Source organism: Cyprinus carpio, chromosome B9, assembly GCF_018340385.1.
Source record: "Cyprinus carpio isolate SPL01 chromosome B9, ASM1834038v1, whole genome shotgun sequence".
Taxonomy (NCBI): Eukaryota; Metazoa; Chordata; class Actinopteri; order Cypriniformes; family Cyprinidae; genus Cyprinus; species Cyprinus carpio.
In genome coordinates this window covers 11,527,956-11,548,555 of record NC_056605.1, presented here as the reverse complement: position 1 = coordinate 11,548,555, position 20,600 = coordinate 11,527,956, and the positions used below count along the sequence as shown (strand labels likewise).

The 20,600-nt window shown below is 35.8% G+C and overlaps 1 protein-coding gene across 7 annotated transcripts in view; it reads right to left on the bottom strand.

The window, feature by feature from the left end:
• Positions 1 to 20,600, bottom strand: part of pard3bb (par-3 family cell polarity regulator beta b) — a 292,683-nt gene that overhangs the window by 230,465 nt on the left and 41,618 nt on the right. For all 7 annotated transcript variants that reach the window (XM_042730941.1, XM_042730943.1, XM_042730946.1 and 4 more), the window contains one exon: positions 3,040 to 3,223. In XM_042730941.1, coding sequence (XP_042586875.1) covers positions 3,040 to 3,223 — 184 coding nt within the window. The remainder of the gene's footprint in view (positions 1 to 3,039; positions 3,224 to 20,600) is intronic.

The window sequence follows — 20,600 nt, the reverse complement described above, 5'->3', positions numbered from 1 at the left end:
TATCACAATCTTACAAACTATTCTAACTCCAACTTTCAGGGAAAATTATTTTAAATAAAGACTGAAAGAGTTGTTGAAAGCTGGTGATGAAAAATGTTGAAAAAATGGTGTTGAAAATGGTGGTGACGTTGGTGATGATAAAGAAAATATATATAACAGTATATTCGATCTCTGCATGAGGTCTTAAAGTGACAGCAGTCTAATACTCCTGCTGCTGGCTATGCCATCAATGTTATTCAAAGAACAAAAGAATAAGAAAATCACTCAGTGATCTTGACTGAATAATTTCTGTAACTTTTTTGGTAACTCAAGGTTTGAAACAACTTGATATATGAACTTTCATCTTTGGGTGAACTATTACTTTAAAAAACCATCTATAATAATAATCTATATTAGTTAGTCTAGATGTTTCTACTGTGGTATTTGTTAAAATTGTTATACAGGCCTATATACAGTCAGGTACATAAATATTTCGACACTAACACAGTTTTCATAATTTTAGTTCTGAATGCCACCAGAACAGAATTAAAGGTGCTGTATTTAGAACTTATCTAGTGTCTTTTGTTTTGTATCCCTATACACTTCAGAATTCATCCAGCTGCTTCTGTCCTCTGTCACATCATCACTAAACACCAGTAATCCAGTGCCACTGAAGCCATGCATGCTCATACCATCACACTGCTCCACCATGTTTCACAGATGATGTATGCTTTGGATCATGAGCTGTTCTAAGCCTTCTCCATACTTTTTTCTTCAAGTCATTCTGGTACAGGTTGATCGTAAATTTCAGCCAGCCAAAGAATCCCTCTGGCTTTTTTAGATGTTTGGTTTTGGCAAAGTCTAATCTGGCCTTATTTGCACCTTGTGGTGAACCCTCTGTATTTTCTCTCATGAAGTCTTCTCTTGATTTTAGACTTTGACAGTGACATGACTACCTCCTGGAGAGTGTTCCTCTCTTGGCTGGATGTTGTGAAAGGGTTTTCTTTAACATGGAGAGGATCCTCCGATCATCCACCACTGTTGTCCTCAGTGAATGTCCATGCCTTTTTATGTTGCTGAGCTCACCGGTGCGTTCTTTGTTCCTCAGAATGTACCGAACTGTTGATTTGCACACTCCTGATGTTCCTGCTGTCTCTCTGATGGATTTGTTTTGTTTTTGAAGCCTAACAATTGTCAGTTTCCCTTATATGGAGAGATCCTTTGACTGCATGATGGGTTTCACAGCAAAAGCTTCCAAATGCAAATGGCACACTTAAAATCAACTCCAGACATTATACCTGCTTAATTGATGTAGAAATAAAAAAGAATAGCCCACGCCTGCCCAAGAAACAGCTTTTAAGTCAGGTGTCCAATTACATATGGCCCCTTGAAAAAGAGGGGAGGTACATATTAAAGAGCTGTAATTCCTTAACCTTTAATCCAATTTTGATAAGAACACCCTCAAATTAAAGTTATATATTATATAACTGTAATGAGTTTTGGTCAGCAGCTAAAGTAAAACAAATTGTGTCTGTGTCCAAATATATATGGACCTCTATAAATATATATATATATATATATATATATATATATATATATATATATATATATATATAATATATATATATATATATATATATATCCTTATTGGATTCGAAAAATTTTCTTTTTGGCAATTTTATTTAAGCTTCAAAATTCATAGTTGTGCTCATTTGTGAAGATTTTCAGGGTGAACAAAACCTTTAATAATTATAAACTTCTGTTGGTTATTTTTTGCAATTTTCTCAAAGCCAATGAAAAAAAAAATCCAAATGGGTTTTTTTATTGAGGGACCTAAGTGATGCTAACGTCCAGGTTGGCCAACAAAAATACATCATCACTGCAGGACTCTATTGAAAACGCATGTTAATGTCAGGTGTTAAAACACACCTAGAGACCCCATAATTTTGCCAGACAGAGGGCACGGACCGATTAATGTTCATACGCCTTATGTGAACACCTTTGAGTAACAATTTCAAACACTCTCCTACCACTTTCTTTCCCCACTCAAACATCATGTCTGTATATGCAGAGGCACGTGTGATCTTTCTTCTTTACAAATGATCCAGACACAGATGTATGTCAGACCCTGTCGACGTGACAAACGGCATATTTACTGCCGTGGAGAATGAAAGAGGAAAAGATCACTCAGTCAACTGACACCTCTTCCTTGAAGTAGAGACGAGGAAACTCGAGCACTTCCCAGGAATGCCTGGATTGTGAAAAAAAAGCCACTTTTCCAGCACGCTGAACTTTGCAAGCCCCATGTCTACTTTTACAATGAAACTTAAAACACAAAGGCGCAGATTTACAAGGAGACACAAAGAAACTCACACATGCGAACATACATGCACACGATTCCCCGGCTTATTTCACTGAGGGTTTCATTTCAGAGTGTAAACATGTTCTAAATCACACACACACTGTGACATTTAGAAGAAATAGGTGTGTGTTTTCTGGATTGGAAGTGTGCATGACATCAGGCAGAGGTGAAACCTGCCCAGATGAAAAACACATGGTTCCCTGAGGAGCGGTAGTACAGAACTGAAACGACTGAAGTATTGCAGACCTGTCCAAACTAAGAGAATATGTCCCAAATATATGAAGAAAAAAAAAGCCGGAGGTCTGAATATAAAAGTTTCGTACTTCTCAGCATCAACTGCTTTTTCTCTGATGGTGAAATTCTTCAGGCAGATATTATTACAGTTTAAAGATATGAAACAGAGGTTGATTAAGGTGAGTTGTGTTTTAAAAGTGATACTTTAATATGAAAGAGAGCTGTGATGCTGTAAGAATGGTGTTCATTTGTTCACAGCTACATGAGTGAGTCAGAGCATTTCAAGCTTAAAACAGGGCCTGATTATGGCATATAATAATATCTTTCATTGTGGCAGTCTATTATTTCACTCACCATTAACTCAGAAGCCCTTATTTTTGATCACAGCTCTGTTTCTCCAACACGGATATAGTACCAATACCTTTTTTTACAGATTGTGCTCATCTTTTCTACTGGATACATACTGGATTTTAGAGCAGATGAGTTGACTTCGATCTCTCCTCCTTTGATTGGCTGGAAGCAGGCGAGTTCAGAGTCATAGGGTTCTGGGCTGGACTGTCCGTTTAGGCTGCTTCTTGTCCCTGTTCCATTCCCGGGACTCATGGCGCCCCTCTGCTGGGCCTCCTGTTCCTCGTATACAGCGATCAGCTGTGGGACACACAGCAGAGCATTACAATTTAGAGCAGATAGGTCAGATACAGTTGAAATGTACAAATAAAGAAATGATCACAGAGGAACAGAGTGCAAGATTCGGGTTTCAAAAGGGGAAAAACAGAGGGGAATTGATTTTTAACAATAACTTAAGACCTACAAACGACCTACTGTAAGCTCCAAAATTGATAATTGTTGGTTTTTGTAATCAGCGCACATTACTCCAGCTTAATTTTTCAAATAATCATGCTTAACGGCTTAATCCCTAGTGAAAAAAACTATATTATACATGATTATGCAAAAAACCCAATCAATCAGAGAATCGTAACAAGCAAATCACCCACCCAATACCATGAAGCACTGAGAATGATGCAATCAAAATAAGCTTTCATTTAAAAAAAAAAAAAAAAATCAATAAAGCAGAACAGACTTACACACAGACTCAAGAAACACTGACCACATCACAATGCATAACCAATGGCAGAAATACACACATGTACACACGTAGCCTAATCATATTTGATTTTTGGAAACTACCATTTAGAATAACCTCTGGGTTATCATCTGGTTGATACATAATCAGAACACCATAACTGCTGTTTAAAGACAACTCTACAAGCATCACACAATGGCTGTATCTAGATTTCTCATTTGTCTACTCAATGACTTTTGCCTATACACCACATACAGCAGTGAATGAAAATGAGGGAGTGATTGGTGTTCATTCACCCCTAAAGTAGCAAACCTAATATTTGAACCATCGACCAAATGATCATTCTGTCTGCCTACAGTCCTTCAACACTAATGTTCTCAGCAAATTATGTAGTCAAGAAAGATAAAACACTTGCCATTAACTTTAAGTTAATGTCTAAAAATAAATTACTCATTACCAATCTGCATATTTTTCTCATTATAGTGCAAAACACATTTTTTAAATAGACTGATGAATTTTTTAAAGAAATGCATACTTTTATTCAACAAGGAAGCATTAAATTGATCCAGTGACAAAGACTTTAACATTGTTATAAAAGATTTATATTTCAAATAAATGCTGTTCTTTTGAATTTTATATTCATAAAAATATATAATAAATATTAAGCAGGACAACTGTTTTCAATATTGATCATAAGAAATGTTTCTTGAGCATCATATTAACATATTAGTCTGATTTCTGAAGGATCATGTGACAATGAAGACTTAAGTAATGATGCTGAAATTACAGAAATAAATTACATTCTAAAATGAATTATAGTTGAAAACAGCTATTTTCAATTGCATTAATATTTCTGAATATTAATGTTTTACTTCATTTTTGACAAAATAAATGCAGTCTTGTCAGTATAAGAGACTTCTATCAAAAACATTTTCACATTGCAACGGTAATGTCAGCAAGTGTCAGTTTTACACTGTAAATCAGAGTGCATTATGGTTATAAAATAACGCACTATATGTGGAATGAAACATTTCAGAATTTGGTCAACACTGCAAAATATGTTATACTCAATATATTTTACATATAAAGAAATCAAATTATTTACACTGGCCTTCATTACCTTCTGGATCAAGATGCTATAGAGGACATCTAAAGAGCCCAGCATGGCTAGTGTGTAATGTGTTGATCTCAGTATGCGATGGCATCCATTCACTTCACTTTGTGTGTGTGAGGCCTGCCGGCCTCATCAGCACAGTTAAATACATGCATCCATCCCTATTCAGAGTCACTGACACTGCAATTAGACTTCTGCTGCACTGCTGTTCTAGCGGCCTCCATACATGTGCGTCTGTGCATATAGAGCATATGTATATGAGAGAGAATGCACTGAATGAATGCAGTCAGGGGCAGAACGAGAAGTTTGCTGGTAAAACCAGAGGCTTCCTGCCTGAGAGAGGCAGCAGGAGAGTAAACACATAAATAAACAATACACACTGTGACATTCAGGAAAATTTGTGTGTGTATGCGTGTGTGTGTGTGTGTGTGTGTGTGTGTGTGACTTAGATAAGAGAGTGTTATATTCAGGATACAACATATCTCTTTACCTACTATAATACAACATTTTGCATCATTTTTATTATTCATCTCCATCCTTATGAGTCTGGGGTTATTTAACTGTCATTCTTCTTGTGCACTAAATCAGCATATTAGAATGATTTCTGAAGGATCATTTGACACTGAAGACTGAATGTTTTATGATATTACTGTTTTTATTATGTTTTTGATCAAATAAATGCAAACTTTAATAATAATGATAATAAAAAAAAAAAAATTATATATATATATATATATATTTTACAATATATATATATATATATATATATATATATATAGAGATCATATATCTAGAGAGAGAGAGAGAGAGAGAGAGAGAGAGAGAGAGAGAGAGAGCAGTTATTTAATTTTAATAATGTTTTAAAATTTTAATGTTAATTAATATTAAAATATTAATCGAATAAATGCAGCCATGAACATAAAAGACTTCTTTAAAAAAAAAAAAAAAAAAAAATTTTTTTTATTATTATTTTTTTTTTAATCTTACCTAAGCCTTTGAACAGTAATGTCCCATCATAAAAAAACATATCATCCTAGATAAACTTAATTATTAAACTCTGAGGCCTGGTTTCACAGACAGGGCTTAGACTAAGCCAGGCCATACAGTTCAATTAGGACATTTAAGTAATAATTACAGATGTGCCTTAGAAAAAAAAACCTTGCTGTCTATCTTGAGACAAAACAAAGGCACTGATATCTTTTAAGATCACTCAGTGCAAGTTTCTTTCAGCTGAAAAAGCTCAGACTTACATTTTAGACTGGGACTAGGCTTAAGCCTTGTCTGTGAAATCAGGGGTAAATTTCAAACAACTCTTAAAGTTAAAACAGAAGTGTCTTACACAACTTTTTTGTGAAATAAATGCAACTCTATATAAAGAATGAAGGGAAAGTTGATTTTAAAAGGATGGTTCACCCAAAATTGAAGATTCTGTCATCCATTACTCGTAAGACCTTCATTCATCTTACAACACATGAATTCAGATATTTTTATTCTCTGACCCTGCATACACAGCACTGAAACTACCACGTTCAAGGCACAGAAATGTAGACATCGTTAAAATTGACAATGTGACATCAGTGGTTCAACTGTAATGTTATGAAGCTACAAGAATACTTATTGTGCGCAAAGAAAACAAAAATAATTACTTTATTCAACATTTTCTTCTCTTCCGTGTCAATCTTCGACACGCATTCCAAGAGTACCACGACATATGCATGTGCATTCCTCTGCTTGTATGGAGGGTCAGAAAGCTCACGGATTTAATCAATTAATTAATTAATGACAGAGTTTTCATTTTTGGGTGAACCATCCCTTTAATAGTACTTTAATTTTTATTACAAAATGTATTTTTTTGCTTCTTAGAATATCACATTGTCAGCTTAGCAAGCCATGTATTAATCATTTGTGGAGTTGCAGCTTATGTAGACCTATTTGTCCCTTTTGGCGTAGGCAGTAAACAGCAAGACAGCTCACTAGGTTTTGGAACAGAGCCATCAAGTAGGAATCTCTCACTTCCAAACTTTTAATGGCACGCAGCATTACACTCAACGCAATCCTCACTTGCCCTCAACCAATAACCTCCTCATCTATCCATTCATCCATCCATCACTGATTGCTATCATTCCTTTCCCAAGACCAAAACCCTTATTTCTGATTAGGCCCACTGCTATTCCTGACAGATCTACATCCACAAGACCCCCCAAACACAAAAAAAAAAAAAAAAAAAAAAAAAAAACAAAAAGGGCTGGGGCATGATCAGTGAGGAAGGGTTTTGATTTATTCACAGAGGCAGGAGAGGAGAGGAGAGGAGCACTTCCTCTGTACCAGAGGGAGGAGAGAGCATGGAGCTTTAGAAATGTCATCAATCTGCTCACCCTGGGAGAAGAGAGAGAGAGAAGGAAGCAGAAAAGAGAGCAAAGGGTTTCACGCTAATATTTCGCTTTCCTGCTCTCTCTCTGTCTCCCTTCCTATTTGGCTCTGTGTGATGTCTCATTTATTTCTAGCAGAATGTTGGCCCTCCAATAAAACTGGCTGGGCCAGCGTCCGAAGGGAAACGTGTAAGAGTTGCCCATATATGAAAGCAGACAGGATTCAATTCAGTTTCATCTTTAACACCACCATCCGCTACCACCAAACACACATGCAAAAAAAAAAAAAAAAACATAATACCAAACACTTAAGTATACAATCTGCCACTATTTAAGTGTTAAAGATTAAAGATAAAGAGACTGACACGGTTTGTGCTATAAACATCAATAATTATTGATCAATAATCTCAAATTAACATCAATAATCTCAAATTAATTTAAGATGTGTGCTGCTACAGTACTCTGACAAGCATTCCAAGTTTAGATTTTTACCTGACAGGTAATAAACTAAGTGAAAAAAAAATCTAGACTTATTTTAAAGGAGGGTTTGAGCTATATGTAGCAAGGATACATGATCGATTTCGAAATATCACACATAACAATATAACAGACTGATGTCAAAGGTAATCTCACGTAAAAACAGGTGAATTTGAACAGATAGCTAGAATATAAAATTAATTAATTTACATTTTTTTTGTCTCTTAGAAATGCACATTGGTCTGTAGCTTCAGTTGACAGTAGCAGAAGCTTGAGTTGGAATGCGAATGTAAATTTATGTTCATTATCCAAAACGATATGGTTTCTAGCTATGTGTATAAAAACAATAGTCTAACTATAAATGCACAATCACTATAGCTTAATCACAAAAATATTAATTACATAAAATTATATTGCATTAGCCAACTCCTTTAATACATTTAATGCATGCCTACATTAATAATATTATAAAACTAGATATGAATATTTCACATTTCTGCCACAATATCATGGTACAGTTAGTGTTTCTACAGTAACTCCATGGTAAATGATGACGATCTGTAGATTGACAAGCTTTCTGAGTTTCAATAGAAATGAGATAAATGACATTACAGTACATCACTCGCTTGAGCACCAAAGCGCTACATGACTGAGCACAAGAGACGATTAGCAGCCTCAACGCAAATTTTCTAAGCTGTTGTTTTAACTCTTAACTCCATATAGCTAATAGTCCTAATAAACCTTGCCTGAAATGAAAAAGCTGAAGTCATCTAGTTTCTTGAGGTCTAATTGGATAGACTCTAAGCAAACCTGAGGAAATTAAGACACGTGGGCCAAAGAACAGGCCTGCAGCAGGAGCCAACTCAATACTGCCACTTATTTCACCCCTGCCTATTTAATCACAGCACTACTTCTATACAAGGAGAACAAATGTGTCCAAACTTACTTTAGCCAAATGAGCTAAATCTATCAGCTCGATTACCCAATCATGCGCCCACTGGACCCGGTCTAGTTCACTTTACCACACAAGAATCACACACTCCCACAAGTGCACACTACCCTCGACAACCTTCGGGCTTCACGACTCACGAGGAACCAATACTGAAGCATTCAGACCCCAAAATTGGATCAATAGTCTGTTATCAAGTGGAACTGCTCGACAGGGTAAATAGCCTCCTCTTACTCTCTGTCCGTAGATAGCCTAAGTCCTCACAATAAACCAGACACTGGCATTTTACTTGTCATCCTACAATTTAAACAACATAACGATGACTTTTACAGAGCTGTTCATACTCTCAGCCTAAATTGCGAGAGCTTTAAATATGGATTATCTGCTAGTTCATCGATATCTCATTCAGCAGGAGTTTGAGTGGCACAGTCACTGTTATTTCTGTAGGAGTCTAGAAGCATTAATTACAGATTTATGACAGTTTGAAACTGAAACGGACATGGTTACAGACACACGGTCACATGGACCGGGGACGGAAGAAACCACACACACACACAAGAGAGCACACTCACACAGGTGTGTAAAAGGTGTGAGATCGATGGCAAATTACATCTGACAGTGGAATCAGAACCTGTCAAGCACAATAACAAAACCGTCTCTATTAGTGGAAGGAGACAATAAGAGAGAGGAGGAGAATGGCGGGCTGCTTCCTCCCTCCAAGAACGTCTGCTAGTGATGGCCTGTGACACCGCAGAGAAAGTTCAAACTTACCTAATGGATTCAAGCAGATGAATTATATCAGAGATGGCTCAATATATGGGTTACTGACTGATATTGAAAGATTTATCTGTGCATGCTTTAATGTGGGCTGTGTCTGTATCAGATCGACAGCACCTAAATTAGCCTGTGTGAGGATATGAAAGCTGTTAGAATGACAAGTCAGATAGATCATCTTCTCTCCTCTGCCTCCATGACTAAGTCTTATTAAAACAAACCATTATAGCCCTGTAAAAGAAAATTCTAATCTTGCAACCTGCATGCATTGAAAAATTATTAAAGACGTTTTTAAGAGAGAGCAAGAAGTCTCTCCTATCAACCTTCATTTATCTCTCAACACAGGACATGAGCAGCATTGTGTCAAGACAATCTACATTAGAAGCACTGAAGTTATACAATAAATAAGACCTCAGAAATATAGAATAAGTTGGTGTGCCACTGGTACGTTCAAAAGAAATCCACTGATATAAAAGATTACCTGGAATAGGCTGTTCAGAAATAGCAAAGCCAAACAAAACATTACTTCTCTATTGCTACTTATTTATTATGAACAAAAAAATATTTAAATTAGCAAGTCTAACCAGAAACAGCATTGGCTGGCTTAGATATAACAGATTGCATATATTTGCACTGCATATATTTGATCCAAAATTACCTAAAATACATCACGTAAAAAAAAGTTATTTATAAGTTATTTATTCACATGATGCAAAGCTGAATTTTCAGTGTCATTACTCCAGTCTTCAGTGTCACATGATCCTTCAGAAATCATTCTAACATGCTGATTTACTGCTTGAGAATCATTTATAAGCTGACAACAGTTGTGCTGCTTATTATTTTTGAACCATGATGCATTTTTCCAGGATTATTAGATGAATACGAAGTTCAAAAGAATATTATTTTAAATAGAAATGTTTATAACATTATAAATGTCTTCAATGTCTCTTTTAATCAATTTAATGCATCCTTGCTGAATAAAAAATTCTTTAAAACAATTTTTTACTAACGCTGACCTTTTGAACGGTAGAATATTTAACAAATAAAATTTTATTCAGCCTAAATATTTAATTCAGCCTCATCCATCAATAGATGGATAATTTTTAATAAGAATTTTAAAAACGTACTGTAGTTAATATTGTGCATTAAAATAAGTGTTGATTTTTTCAGCCAACCTGCTCTCAAACATAGTATTGGCATCAGATATCAAACTATTGGCTGACATATGCCCTTTAAGTAAAATAATTTTACTTCAGACTGGCAGAGAAAATAATGTGGGAGGAATAGCTGCTGTGTCAGAAACAGAAACGGGACGTCCATCAACTGAAGGCCACTACAAGAGGAACTTCCAATGTAGACATCTTTGCTGAATATAATGCAATCTAATCGGTGTGTTACAACATAAAGCTTGTGTAGTATAGACAGGGTTAGTTGTCTTTCCACCTCTAAACCGCCATCCCATGCTCCCTCTCTTGGGCTTTAAAGCTGCAGTGTTATGCGGTGTGGCAAAGGTCCTTCTCATTGAACCCCGTACCCCAGAGTGTCGTAAACACATCTGTCTTAATGTGTTTAACACATGCAGCAAAGTGCTCTGAACACAGCAAGCCTGGCAAAGCATGCTGGACAACACTGCATCCTGCAGACCTGAGACAGAGACATAAGCTCTAGTGGACTAGTGAGCTGCCTTGCTGTCTACAGACACTTGCCTTCAACAGCAGCATCCCAACTCAAATGTAACTTCATCACTGATTTTGAACAATATCTAAGCAGCAATTTTGAGAGCCACACAAATAGTGCCCTTCACACAAGGGTTACACTAACACCACAATACTTAAGAATAAAAATACATGCATACACATAAATAATGTGTAAAAAGAACATTTCAATACAGATTTTTCACTAGTGCATGTATTATTGTTGATAAACATTTTGTTCACTGCAGCAGCCATCCTGGATGGACTTTTTCAATGTACTCGCCAGATTGCATTCTGGGATTGTCTTCACCCTGAAGAATGTTGCTCTAAGATTTAGCCCAAAAAAAAACCCACTTAGAATACAGCACAGTCATGCTGCCTACATTTTTGAGCCTTTGGTAGGGAATTACCCATATGATGCCTTAAAGGGAAAGTTCACTCAAAAAAGATTTTGTCATAATATGCTCATCCTCATCTCGTTTCAAACTTGTATGCCTTTCTTTCTTATGTTGAACATAAAAGAAGATATTATGAAGAATGCAGAATGCTGGTAATCAGGCAGTTGATGGTCCCCATTGACTTCCATAGTATCTCTTTCCCAAGTTCTTCAAAATTCTTCAAAATATTGTCCTTTGTGTTCAACATAAGAAAGAAACTTATAAAGGTTTGGAAAAACATGAGGGTGAGTAAATGATGGCAAAATGAATTTTTTTGGGTGAACTATTCCTTTAAAATGCTGCCTATGCAGGCAGCCCACTATGTTTGGAACAAAGCCAGAGAGTAACATATAAAAATGATAAAAGAGAAACAAAAAAAAGAGCTGGAAGGAGGGAAAAAAGAAATGAGATGCTGCTAAAAATGAGGAAGTAAAAAATAAGATGCCCCCTCAGAACATTCACAACTGAGGCATAGAAAGACCCATTTATAAGAAAGCAGTTCGCCTATGGCCTGCACCCACAAACATCAATAAAACGCATGTTCACTTCATCCTCCTACTAATCAAAACTGGTTATTGCTGATTCATGCCCCCTTCCCAATCAATAGAATGTTAATCAACTAAATGTAGTGTCATGCAGGTGGTTAGTGCAGACTCTTAAATATGCTGCTCTGTTTTTTAGTGCTAGATGGAGGCAGTCAGAGTTAGCATAAAGCAGTCATGAATCAGGCCGCTTCAGGCTTTTGTGGAGTCAGCATAGGGAGTGACTACTTCATTACTGAAGAAGCCAGTATCTGATTCAAAAGAGGTCCAGCAAGAGTAGAAAAAAACAGGAAAGTACTTAACTGAGATAAATGCACCTGCCTTCCAGTCAGATAACATGTTTAGGCTCATTTTCTCCACATCAATTTAAAAGAGAGAAGTTCACAAGTAAAGTGCTTCAGGACAAAATTATAACAAATGTACACACTTGCAACAATAACATTGTACAATTCTTGTCCTCTTCTTTTTTTTTTAATTTGCCTTCTAAACTACCAGAACACAAAACATTACTAAACTTTTTAATAATGTTTTTTTCTTTTATAAAAAATATATATAAAATACCTTACAGGGCTCTAGAGTGTGACCAATTTGGTCGCATGTGTGAACTAATTTCTCAATGGTGCGACTAAAAAAAATCAGAGGTCACACCGGTCCTTACTTTTATGTTTTAGAAATCCATCAATTAGTGATGAAAAAAATATTGCCGCACCTAATATTTTGCACTTAACTTTTGTTATATATTAGCTTAATTGCTAATATATACTACAAATTACTTCAATTCTTTGTCTGCTGAACTACTGTTAGCCAGGTACACAACAATCTTAATGTTTTGCCTGCAAAATTATCAGAGGTTAAGGTACACAACAGTACAACATTTTTGGAAAGATTTAATTGTTTCAGCAGACAAAATACAAAAAAATACATAAAATATCACTAAACTTGTAAAAATATGTGTTTGATCTGCTGAGATATATTGACCCAGGTATACAACAAATCAATTAGAAAAAAACAAAAGAAAAAAACCTTCATGTATTTGCAAAATTATCAATATATACAACATTTCAATATTATCAAAATATATTTATCTACGTCATAGTGCAAAATATTATTTCAATATTATATCTGCAGCAAATATTGACATCCAGTAAATACATTTTTGGCGGCTAAACAATGGACACCAAGGTAGTCAAAAACTAAATTATCCTTCTCACAATACAATACCAAACAATAACGCTCTAGGTTTACTGTACAACATGCTTTTATAAGTGAGCTTCTCACAAATCAGACTTTTAGGCTAGTCATCATGACTGAAAAACAAGTCTACGTGTTTATCTTCATGTCTGTTATAATTTCAAGAAGAACAGGAAATCTCTTGGATGTGTTTATTATGAAATCTTCTTATCTTAACTTTGTAATACTCGACCAGCACAACCAGACTCCATCATGTTTACTGACACTGGACTGTCTGCTTCATATCTGCCAAAGAAAACACATCCATCAAGCCCACACAAGCCAACCCACACTGATTAATTTTGGGATCCGCTAATTACACGCTCTCACAAAATCAAAAAGAATGTATAAGGGACACCTGAGTACAGACCCCATCCCACAGAAAGTGAGCTATATGTTTGCTTGTCTAGGCTAAACTGTCACGCTGCATAAGCCGTGGCCTAGCAGTTACCACATGTGCTTCAACATGATTTTTAAAACACATGTAAGCAATAAGACTCCAAATCCAAATTTTCCAAGCTTAATCCCACCCCTCTTTGTTCACATCATTTTCTATCTTCTTGTGTCTATAACAAGCGGCAAACTCTAAACTGAAATGCATAATTTCTGTGGCACTTGCATCACCAAATACTCCATTGGTCAGACTAACAGGTAGTCCCACCCTAAACTAACGAAATTAGTTGAGCAAAGTCACAGAGTTTAGACTTCTTTGGCTTTTCTGAAAAATCTAAATACAAATTGCTTATTTAACGTAAATTAAACAGAGATAAGAGAAAAGAATGTGACCCTGTAAAGCCTGACATATGAAATAACTTGTATATATACAAATATTTTTGTCCATATTTGAAAAATCAGATATAAACTACCAATCAGATGCCAGAAAGATGCGGATTGTGCACAACAGTTTTTTCAGCAAAATGTTGATAATGCTGATAATTCAGAGGCCTTTGTGTATCCAATAGGGTACAGTAGGCTTTACAGGGTTAACACTAGGGTGGAAAAACACACACACACAAAATAATTAAAAAATAGCTCATTCAGGCTGCCTGGAACTATGGTGTCTTGAACTAATGTGTAGGACATTAAAAATATCTTTCCAGTTATCCAAAACCTGAAGAAACACGTTTTAACCCTTCTAAGTGTCATCAGTGTGTGACGTGACACTAGTAAGTGTGCAGTAATACTTATAAGTGTTCACTGATGTACACCTTTGTTTTTTTTATTTTCGTTTGCAGTCACTCACTCATGTCTCTTTTAGCCCTTTAACCTGTTTTTACATGAAAATAAAGATGTCGGATCCCAGTGAAAGGGGAAAACCAGCTCTCTGTTCAAACTTAAACACACAAACACACACGCACACACACACAAACACTGAGCAAAGATTAACAGCACCACCTAGCTCCTGTAAGGGTTAACTGCAGCCCAACCATGACACTTTTTTTCTCTCTCTCAAATCACACTCACTCTCTCTCTCACACACACCTACGGTAGAGCCTTACCAACCAAATGAAAGTGTTTAACTTGGCCAATCATACAGGAGATTTAAAACTGTAATAATTAACATTCAATCAGGATTTCCATGTAATTTCAAATCTGCATGACTCTCTTTCTTTTGTGCAGTAAAATATTTTGAGAAATGTCTTGTGTCTGGTGTTTTGTTTTTTGCCCATACAGTGAAAGTCAATGGGGTCCAATTTTGTTTCAGACTCCACTGACTTTCATTGTATAGACAAAATAGAACCAAATTTCAAAATATTATTTTTTCCGGTTCTGCAGAACAAATCAAGTTTAAATGACATGAGGGTGACCATAGTATTCACTGATTTTGTGATGAATTTGAACACAGATTCTGAGTCAATTGCCCAATAATAAGAACTCGCTCATGCTCTTTGTCTGAATCTAAACAAATTCCAGCATCCATGTTCAAACTAGTGGAGAACCTTTAAGCAAAAAGGGACCTGGTGAGCAGGTGTTTTTCCCAATACTGTACATCACTGTTACTGTCAAAGTATTTCTTGTAAATGATCCTGCAGCAATCATAATGCGCTACCGTAAAACCTCCTTTGATTCTGTCTCTCTGTCAGTGATTGATGGGAGGTCACACACATACTCCTACTGCCGCTTTATGCCTCAATTCTGCTTTTGTTTAACTGTCAATTCAAAAGTGTTTCCTTTTCTCCTCAGAACCTCCTTGACAGAACCGGCACAGCCTGTATTAAACCCACGCACACACACACACACACACACACACACACACACACACACACACACACACACAGAGAGAGAGACAAAGCACATCATTCCCAGTGTAATTACCACGCTATCTGACTGTACACAGCATTTAACAATCCCTGCGTATCCTACAGCACCTGCATAAACCCTGCAGTCAGAAATCACTGTGGGGAGCTTTCAACTGTACGCTGGGATCTTTTTCATGCAGGCTGAATGTATTACTCGAAATAAAAGGCAAACAGAAAATATTGGTTGGAGCTGGGTATATTTGGATTTCTTAGACGTGGCTGTGTTGGTGGGTTCTGAGATGCCTTACAAAGTTACTGTGGTGGTAACAGGGTACAATGAAAATATTTATGGTGATTCTATTCATAAACAGGAATAAGAGAGATTGAAAACAAATGAAAACAATATGGGGAAAATCAACAATTGTAAACCAAATAATGTTTCCTTTGGTTACACTGAAGTGATTTTTTTCTCTGCCAATTTTTGTTCACGCTTTTGTTTTCTTGGCTATGCTTTCCAGGTTATTTACACGTTAGGCAGTTTTATGTGAAGAGTACATTTATATGCATGATACTAAACGATTACCATATTCATGTACCATGCCACTTACATGATACTTCATGGTATATGTCTAAAAACCATGGAATTATCAGGGTACCAGTGTTTCCAGCAGCAGAAACGACTAAACACAGCCACTGCTGAATCACAAAATGATGACAAGAAACACATCTTTGAGTTGTCCTCATAGACTGCATGTAAATATAAACATGCAAACGTATAGTCCAATTCAGCAAGAAGTGGTTCTTTAGGTACGGTGATATTTACCTTGTTTGACTAAATTTTCATAGGTGAAATCCTGGCATTTTAATATGACACCAAACAAACTGAAACTTTACATGGGTGCAAAATATTCCCCAACATTTCACAATGGGTTCAAGCTGGTCATGTAAATTCACCACACTGACCAACAGAAAGCTGCTTGGTTTAAAAGAGACTTACAGTATGTGTGAGCGGTACTTCATATAATCGCTACACTTTTGACTATAGACAATGGTCCAACATTTAGCTCAAGTGAGTCCAAATTCATGAAGCGGTTCTTTTTAATTATTTAAAAGCAAACAGTGTGACCAATGAAGTCTGATTATTGTACCATTTTCAATCCAGAAAGCTGTGGTAGTGTTATGTTATTGTTTTTTGTCAGCTAAGTTTTGCTTCATCAATGAATAGATTCATATACAAAAAACAGACTTAAGGATCATGCGTTTTTTTACACATGCAATTTATAGATTAAATCAAAAGCAATTAAAAAATGTGGAATCCTTAGGAAAGACAACCTACAGTAAAGATATAAAAGCAAATAAGCTTCACAATCAATAATTAGTCAATGCAGACTGACTGTTAGATCGTTCATATGTTTTTATGAATCTGGTTTCAAACTGTGTGCAGTGTGTGGACTACACATTAGCACAAGCATGGACAGGTCAGATATTTGATTGTACCATAAGCAGAAGATCAACGGTTCCATGTCACTATGGTCTCCTACACAAGGCCAACATCAAGCACTTCCACCACTTTCACAATTGCTATCTCCAGAAATGCCTTTCCTTCATTGATTCCCTTTTCTTTTCATTAGATAGCACAGAAAACAAGTCTATGAAAAGGTGCTTTGCAACAAACATCTTTAATCCATCTGGTAACATGTCTGTTAATGGAAATGGAATTCATTAAAACACATCTAATCAGTGACTGGGTCCAGGGTCCCCAGCTAAACTAAGTCCAACCAGTCCACATTACCAATCCAATCTAGGTGAAACAGATTCGATTAACATAACTCATTAACTAATTACATTGACAATGTCCACCAGCCCCTACTGATCAGAAGCCTTAAAAATACTCCAGACAAACATAAACAGGATAAACACATCGGCCAACCACTTCCAAATATCCATATATTATATTAAAAAAAAAACATCTATGAATAACAATGACTTTGATTACATGCAGCCTCATAATGCGATAATAATGGGATTTTGCCAATATTGGGATTAAACTTTACCTCATGTAAATGCAATACTTAGATCAAACTAATGCGATTAAGCTCATAATCGTAGTAACCATAATCACATTAAAATGCATGGCATACGCCAATTTTAAATCGCAATAAACAGGGATGTAAACACCAAAGTGCACATGTGCTCGGATGTAGATGGATACCGTGTTTTGTTTATTCTAAGGATTTCACTCTGAATCTCTTTATAAACAACTCACTGCACAGTCTCAGCTCCATATCTTCATCCAAAGACAGCGCAAAAGAAGCGGTGCAGCGTAGGCAAATCTAGTTACGTACTGCAGCATTCCTCACAACGCCAAATGTAAGCAGAACATAAAGTAACAAATGTAACTGATGTAAGCATATGGTAGCAAGTAACATGCATAGTTCATCATTTGTGCTGTATAATTCAGAATAATGAAATAATGAAATCTGCATGCAAACAGAAGTAAAGGGGTTTGCTTGTATCATGTAAATATCTTACTGCCATGAATTCCTTACTTTAATTATTGGAAATAAATCACATTATTGGTGCACATGTAAAATTCTAAACTGCATGTTGTGTAAAAGGACAGCATTATATTTTATACAATACAATATTTTATTTTATTTTATACAATAAAACATTTTGGAAAGAGTATCAGCAGAGAAGTTTTCAATTTGAATAAATCACAAATTACCTTAAATATCAAATTATCTGCACAGTTTGGGCCACATTGTTTATTTTTACAATTAACATGTTCATAATGTACCAAATAAGGCGGTTCCCTGTATAATTTACATTATTAGGTGCGGTGACATTTACCATTGCTTAGCAAAATTTTGTGCATGAAATCCAGTCATTCCGATAGGAATTCACACAGTTGGAAGTTTTGTGTGAGGAAGAAAGATTTCCCCACACATTTTTTCAAGCTGGTCACATGAATTCACCACACTGACCAACAGAAAAGCTGCCTGGTTTGAAAGTGTTTTCTGTGTGAGCTGTACTTCATACATCTCTACTTACTGACAAAAGACAATGGACCTGTATTTTTGCACCCAAAATTTCACTGAATGTGATCACACTTTAGATTAGAGAGAATTTCTTTTATCCCAAAATTGTCATTATAACTGGATTATACCAGAATTAATCAGAATCAAATCATAACAAATCAAAATTATTGGTTGTGAACCAACTCAAATCGAATCGAAACTAGTGGTCGACCGATATTGTTTTTTTGAAAGACGATATCTTGGAAAACAGGGGGCTGATATAGATATATATATATATATATATATATATATATATATATATATATATATATATATATATATATATATATATATAATTTTAATTAATATTTAAGAAATTTGAAATCATTTGACAATGGATTAAAAAATAAATGTGTAAAATAAACATACTTATGTTGGCATATCGGCTGTGGCGATATATCGGTCGACCACTAAACGAAACCCTGTGGAAAGGAATCAAATGGAATCGAGAAATCTGTATCAACACCCGGCCAGGGTTAGGATTAAAAATAGTTTTACACATCCTTATACCATATTTATCTCGGCCTCTCTTCTCTTGTTAGACTGTTAGATTCATGTCCACTAGATGCAGCATTACTGTTAACTGCTGTACATTACAGCTGTTGTTATTATTTATAATGACTCATAAAAGCAAGAGGTAAACCCCTCATAAATCACACAAGCCAGGAGGCGTAGTGAGCTCCGGCAGGTCTTATTTCTTCCATCTCACACAAATACAACCCACCCTAATTCATCACGGCCACACAGTGAACACGTTGCACACCCTACTATATCTCCGCTCCTCCAGTCCCTCCCCTTCATTTCTTTGTTCATTCGTTCGGCCCCTATCCAACTCCACCGGGTCGCATCCACAGGGGCGGCGAGGAGAAAATGGAATGTGTGATAAACCTGTAGCCAGAGATGATCTCTAACCTGTAGGACACCAGCAGAGGTTCTTTCACGGGTTGCCCGTGCAAAATGCCTGAGGAAAGCACTCTTTGTTATTGCAGCATGGCTGCTTTATGATGCTGAAAAAAGCCTTATTAGCGGTTGAGTAATTGACATGTCGTTTCCAGCAGTCCTTGGGCTGTTTTTGCTGATTGCTCATGCTAGTTTTCTATTTTTCCATTTTATGTTTTCCCCTTCACCTTTTTTCATTCACACTCTTAATAAGTAAATGATTCCTTTTTCTGTCAAGGTAACATTTATGTCTCACTCTCATCTTGTTAGCGCTTACATACTCATCCAAAAATGCCTGATAGCTGACAAAATTCAGGTGCTTCTCAAAAATGTCGGCCCAATTGCTGCTGTTCCTTTTGTGTAAATTAAGACTGTTGGCCTTTTAGGACTCTGGAAAATAACTATATAAATAATAAATAAGGTCAAAATGTATAAACGTGTATCGGGAAAGGTGTAACTGTTCCGTTCTGTAACCGGTCACATTTTTTTCACCACTGCAATCAACTATTTGTCTTCACTAGTTATATTTCCGTGTTATTTATACCATTATTGTACTTACTGATATTTTGAATATATGGACATTTTAGCTTTCATTTTTAGATTTTAAGTTTTCATTTTAATGTAAGTGATTTTATGTGCTCTTCTCTTTTTTATTCATTTTTATATAGGTCTCAGTTTCAAAATTTGAAGTTTTAATTAATTACAACACTGGTCCATGGCCCTATAGGTTTTTTTATTTATATTTTTTTTTTGGTGACATATAGCATGTCTTATGTTTTACTAATCAACTATGTTTCAAACAGTTTTACTGTATATTTCAGCTAAAATAAAGCCCAGAAGTATCATTCAAAAACATAGTTTATGCATCCAAATGCATCCACAGAATGAATCCAACCAGCACAACAACCGAAATTCCAAAAACCTGATGAACTCCATTTAACATTTCTAAATTTTTGGCTTTATAAGTTAATGTGGAAAAGAGATCATTCCAAGGCCAATCAATGAGTGAGTCCAACAGCCGTCAGCATTACACTCAACCAATACTTCATCTATTTCCCCACTGTCATAAGTTCAATACGTCTACGAAGTGAGGAAG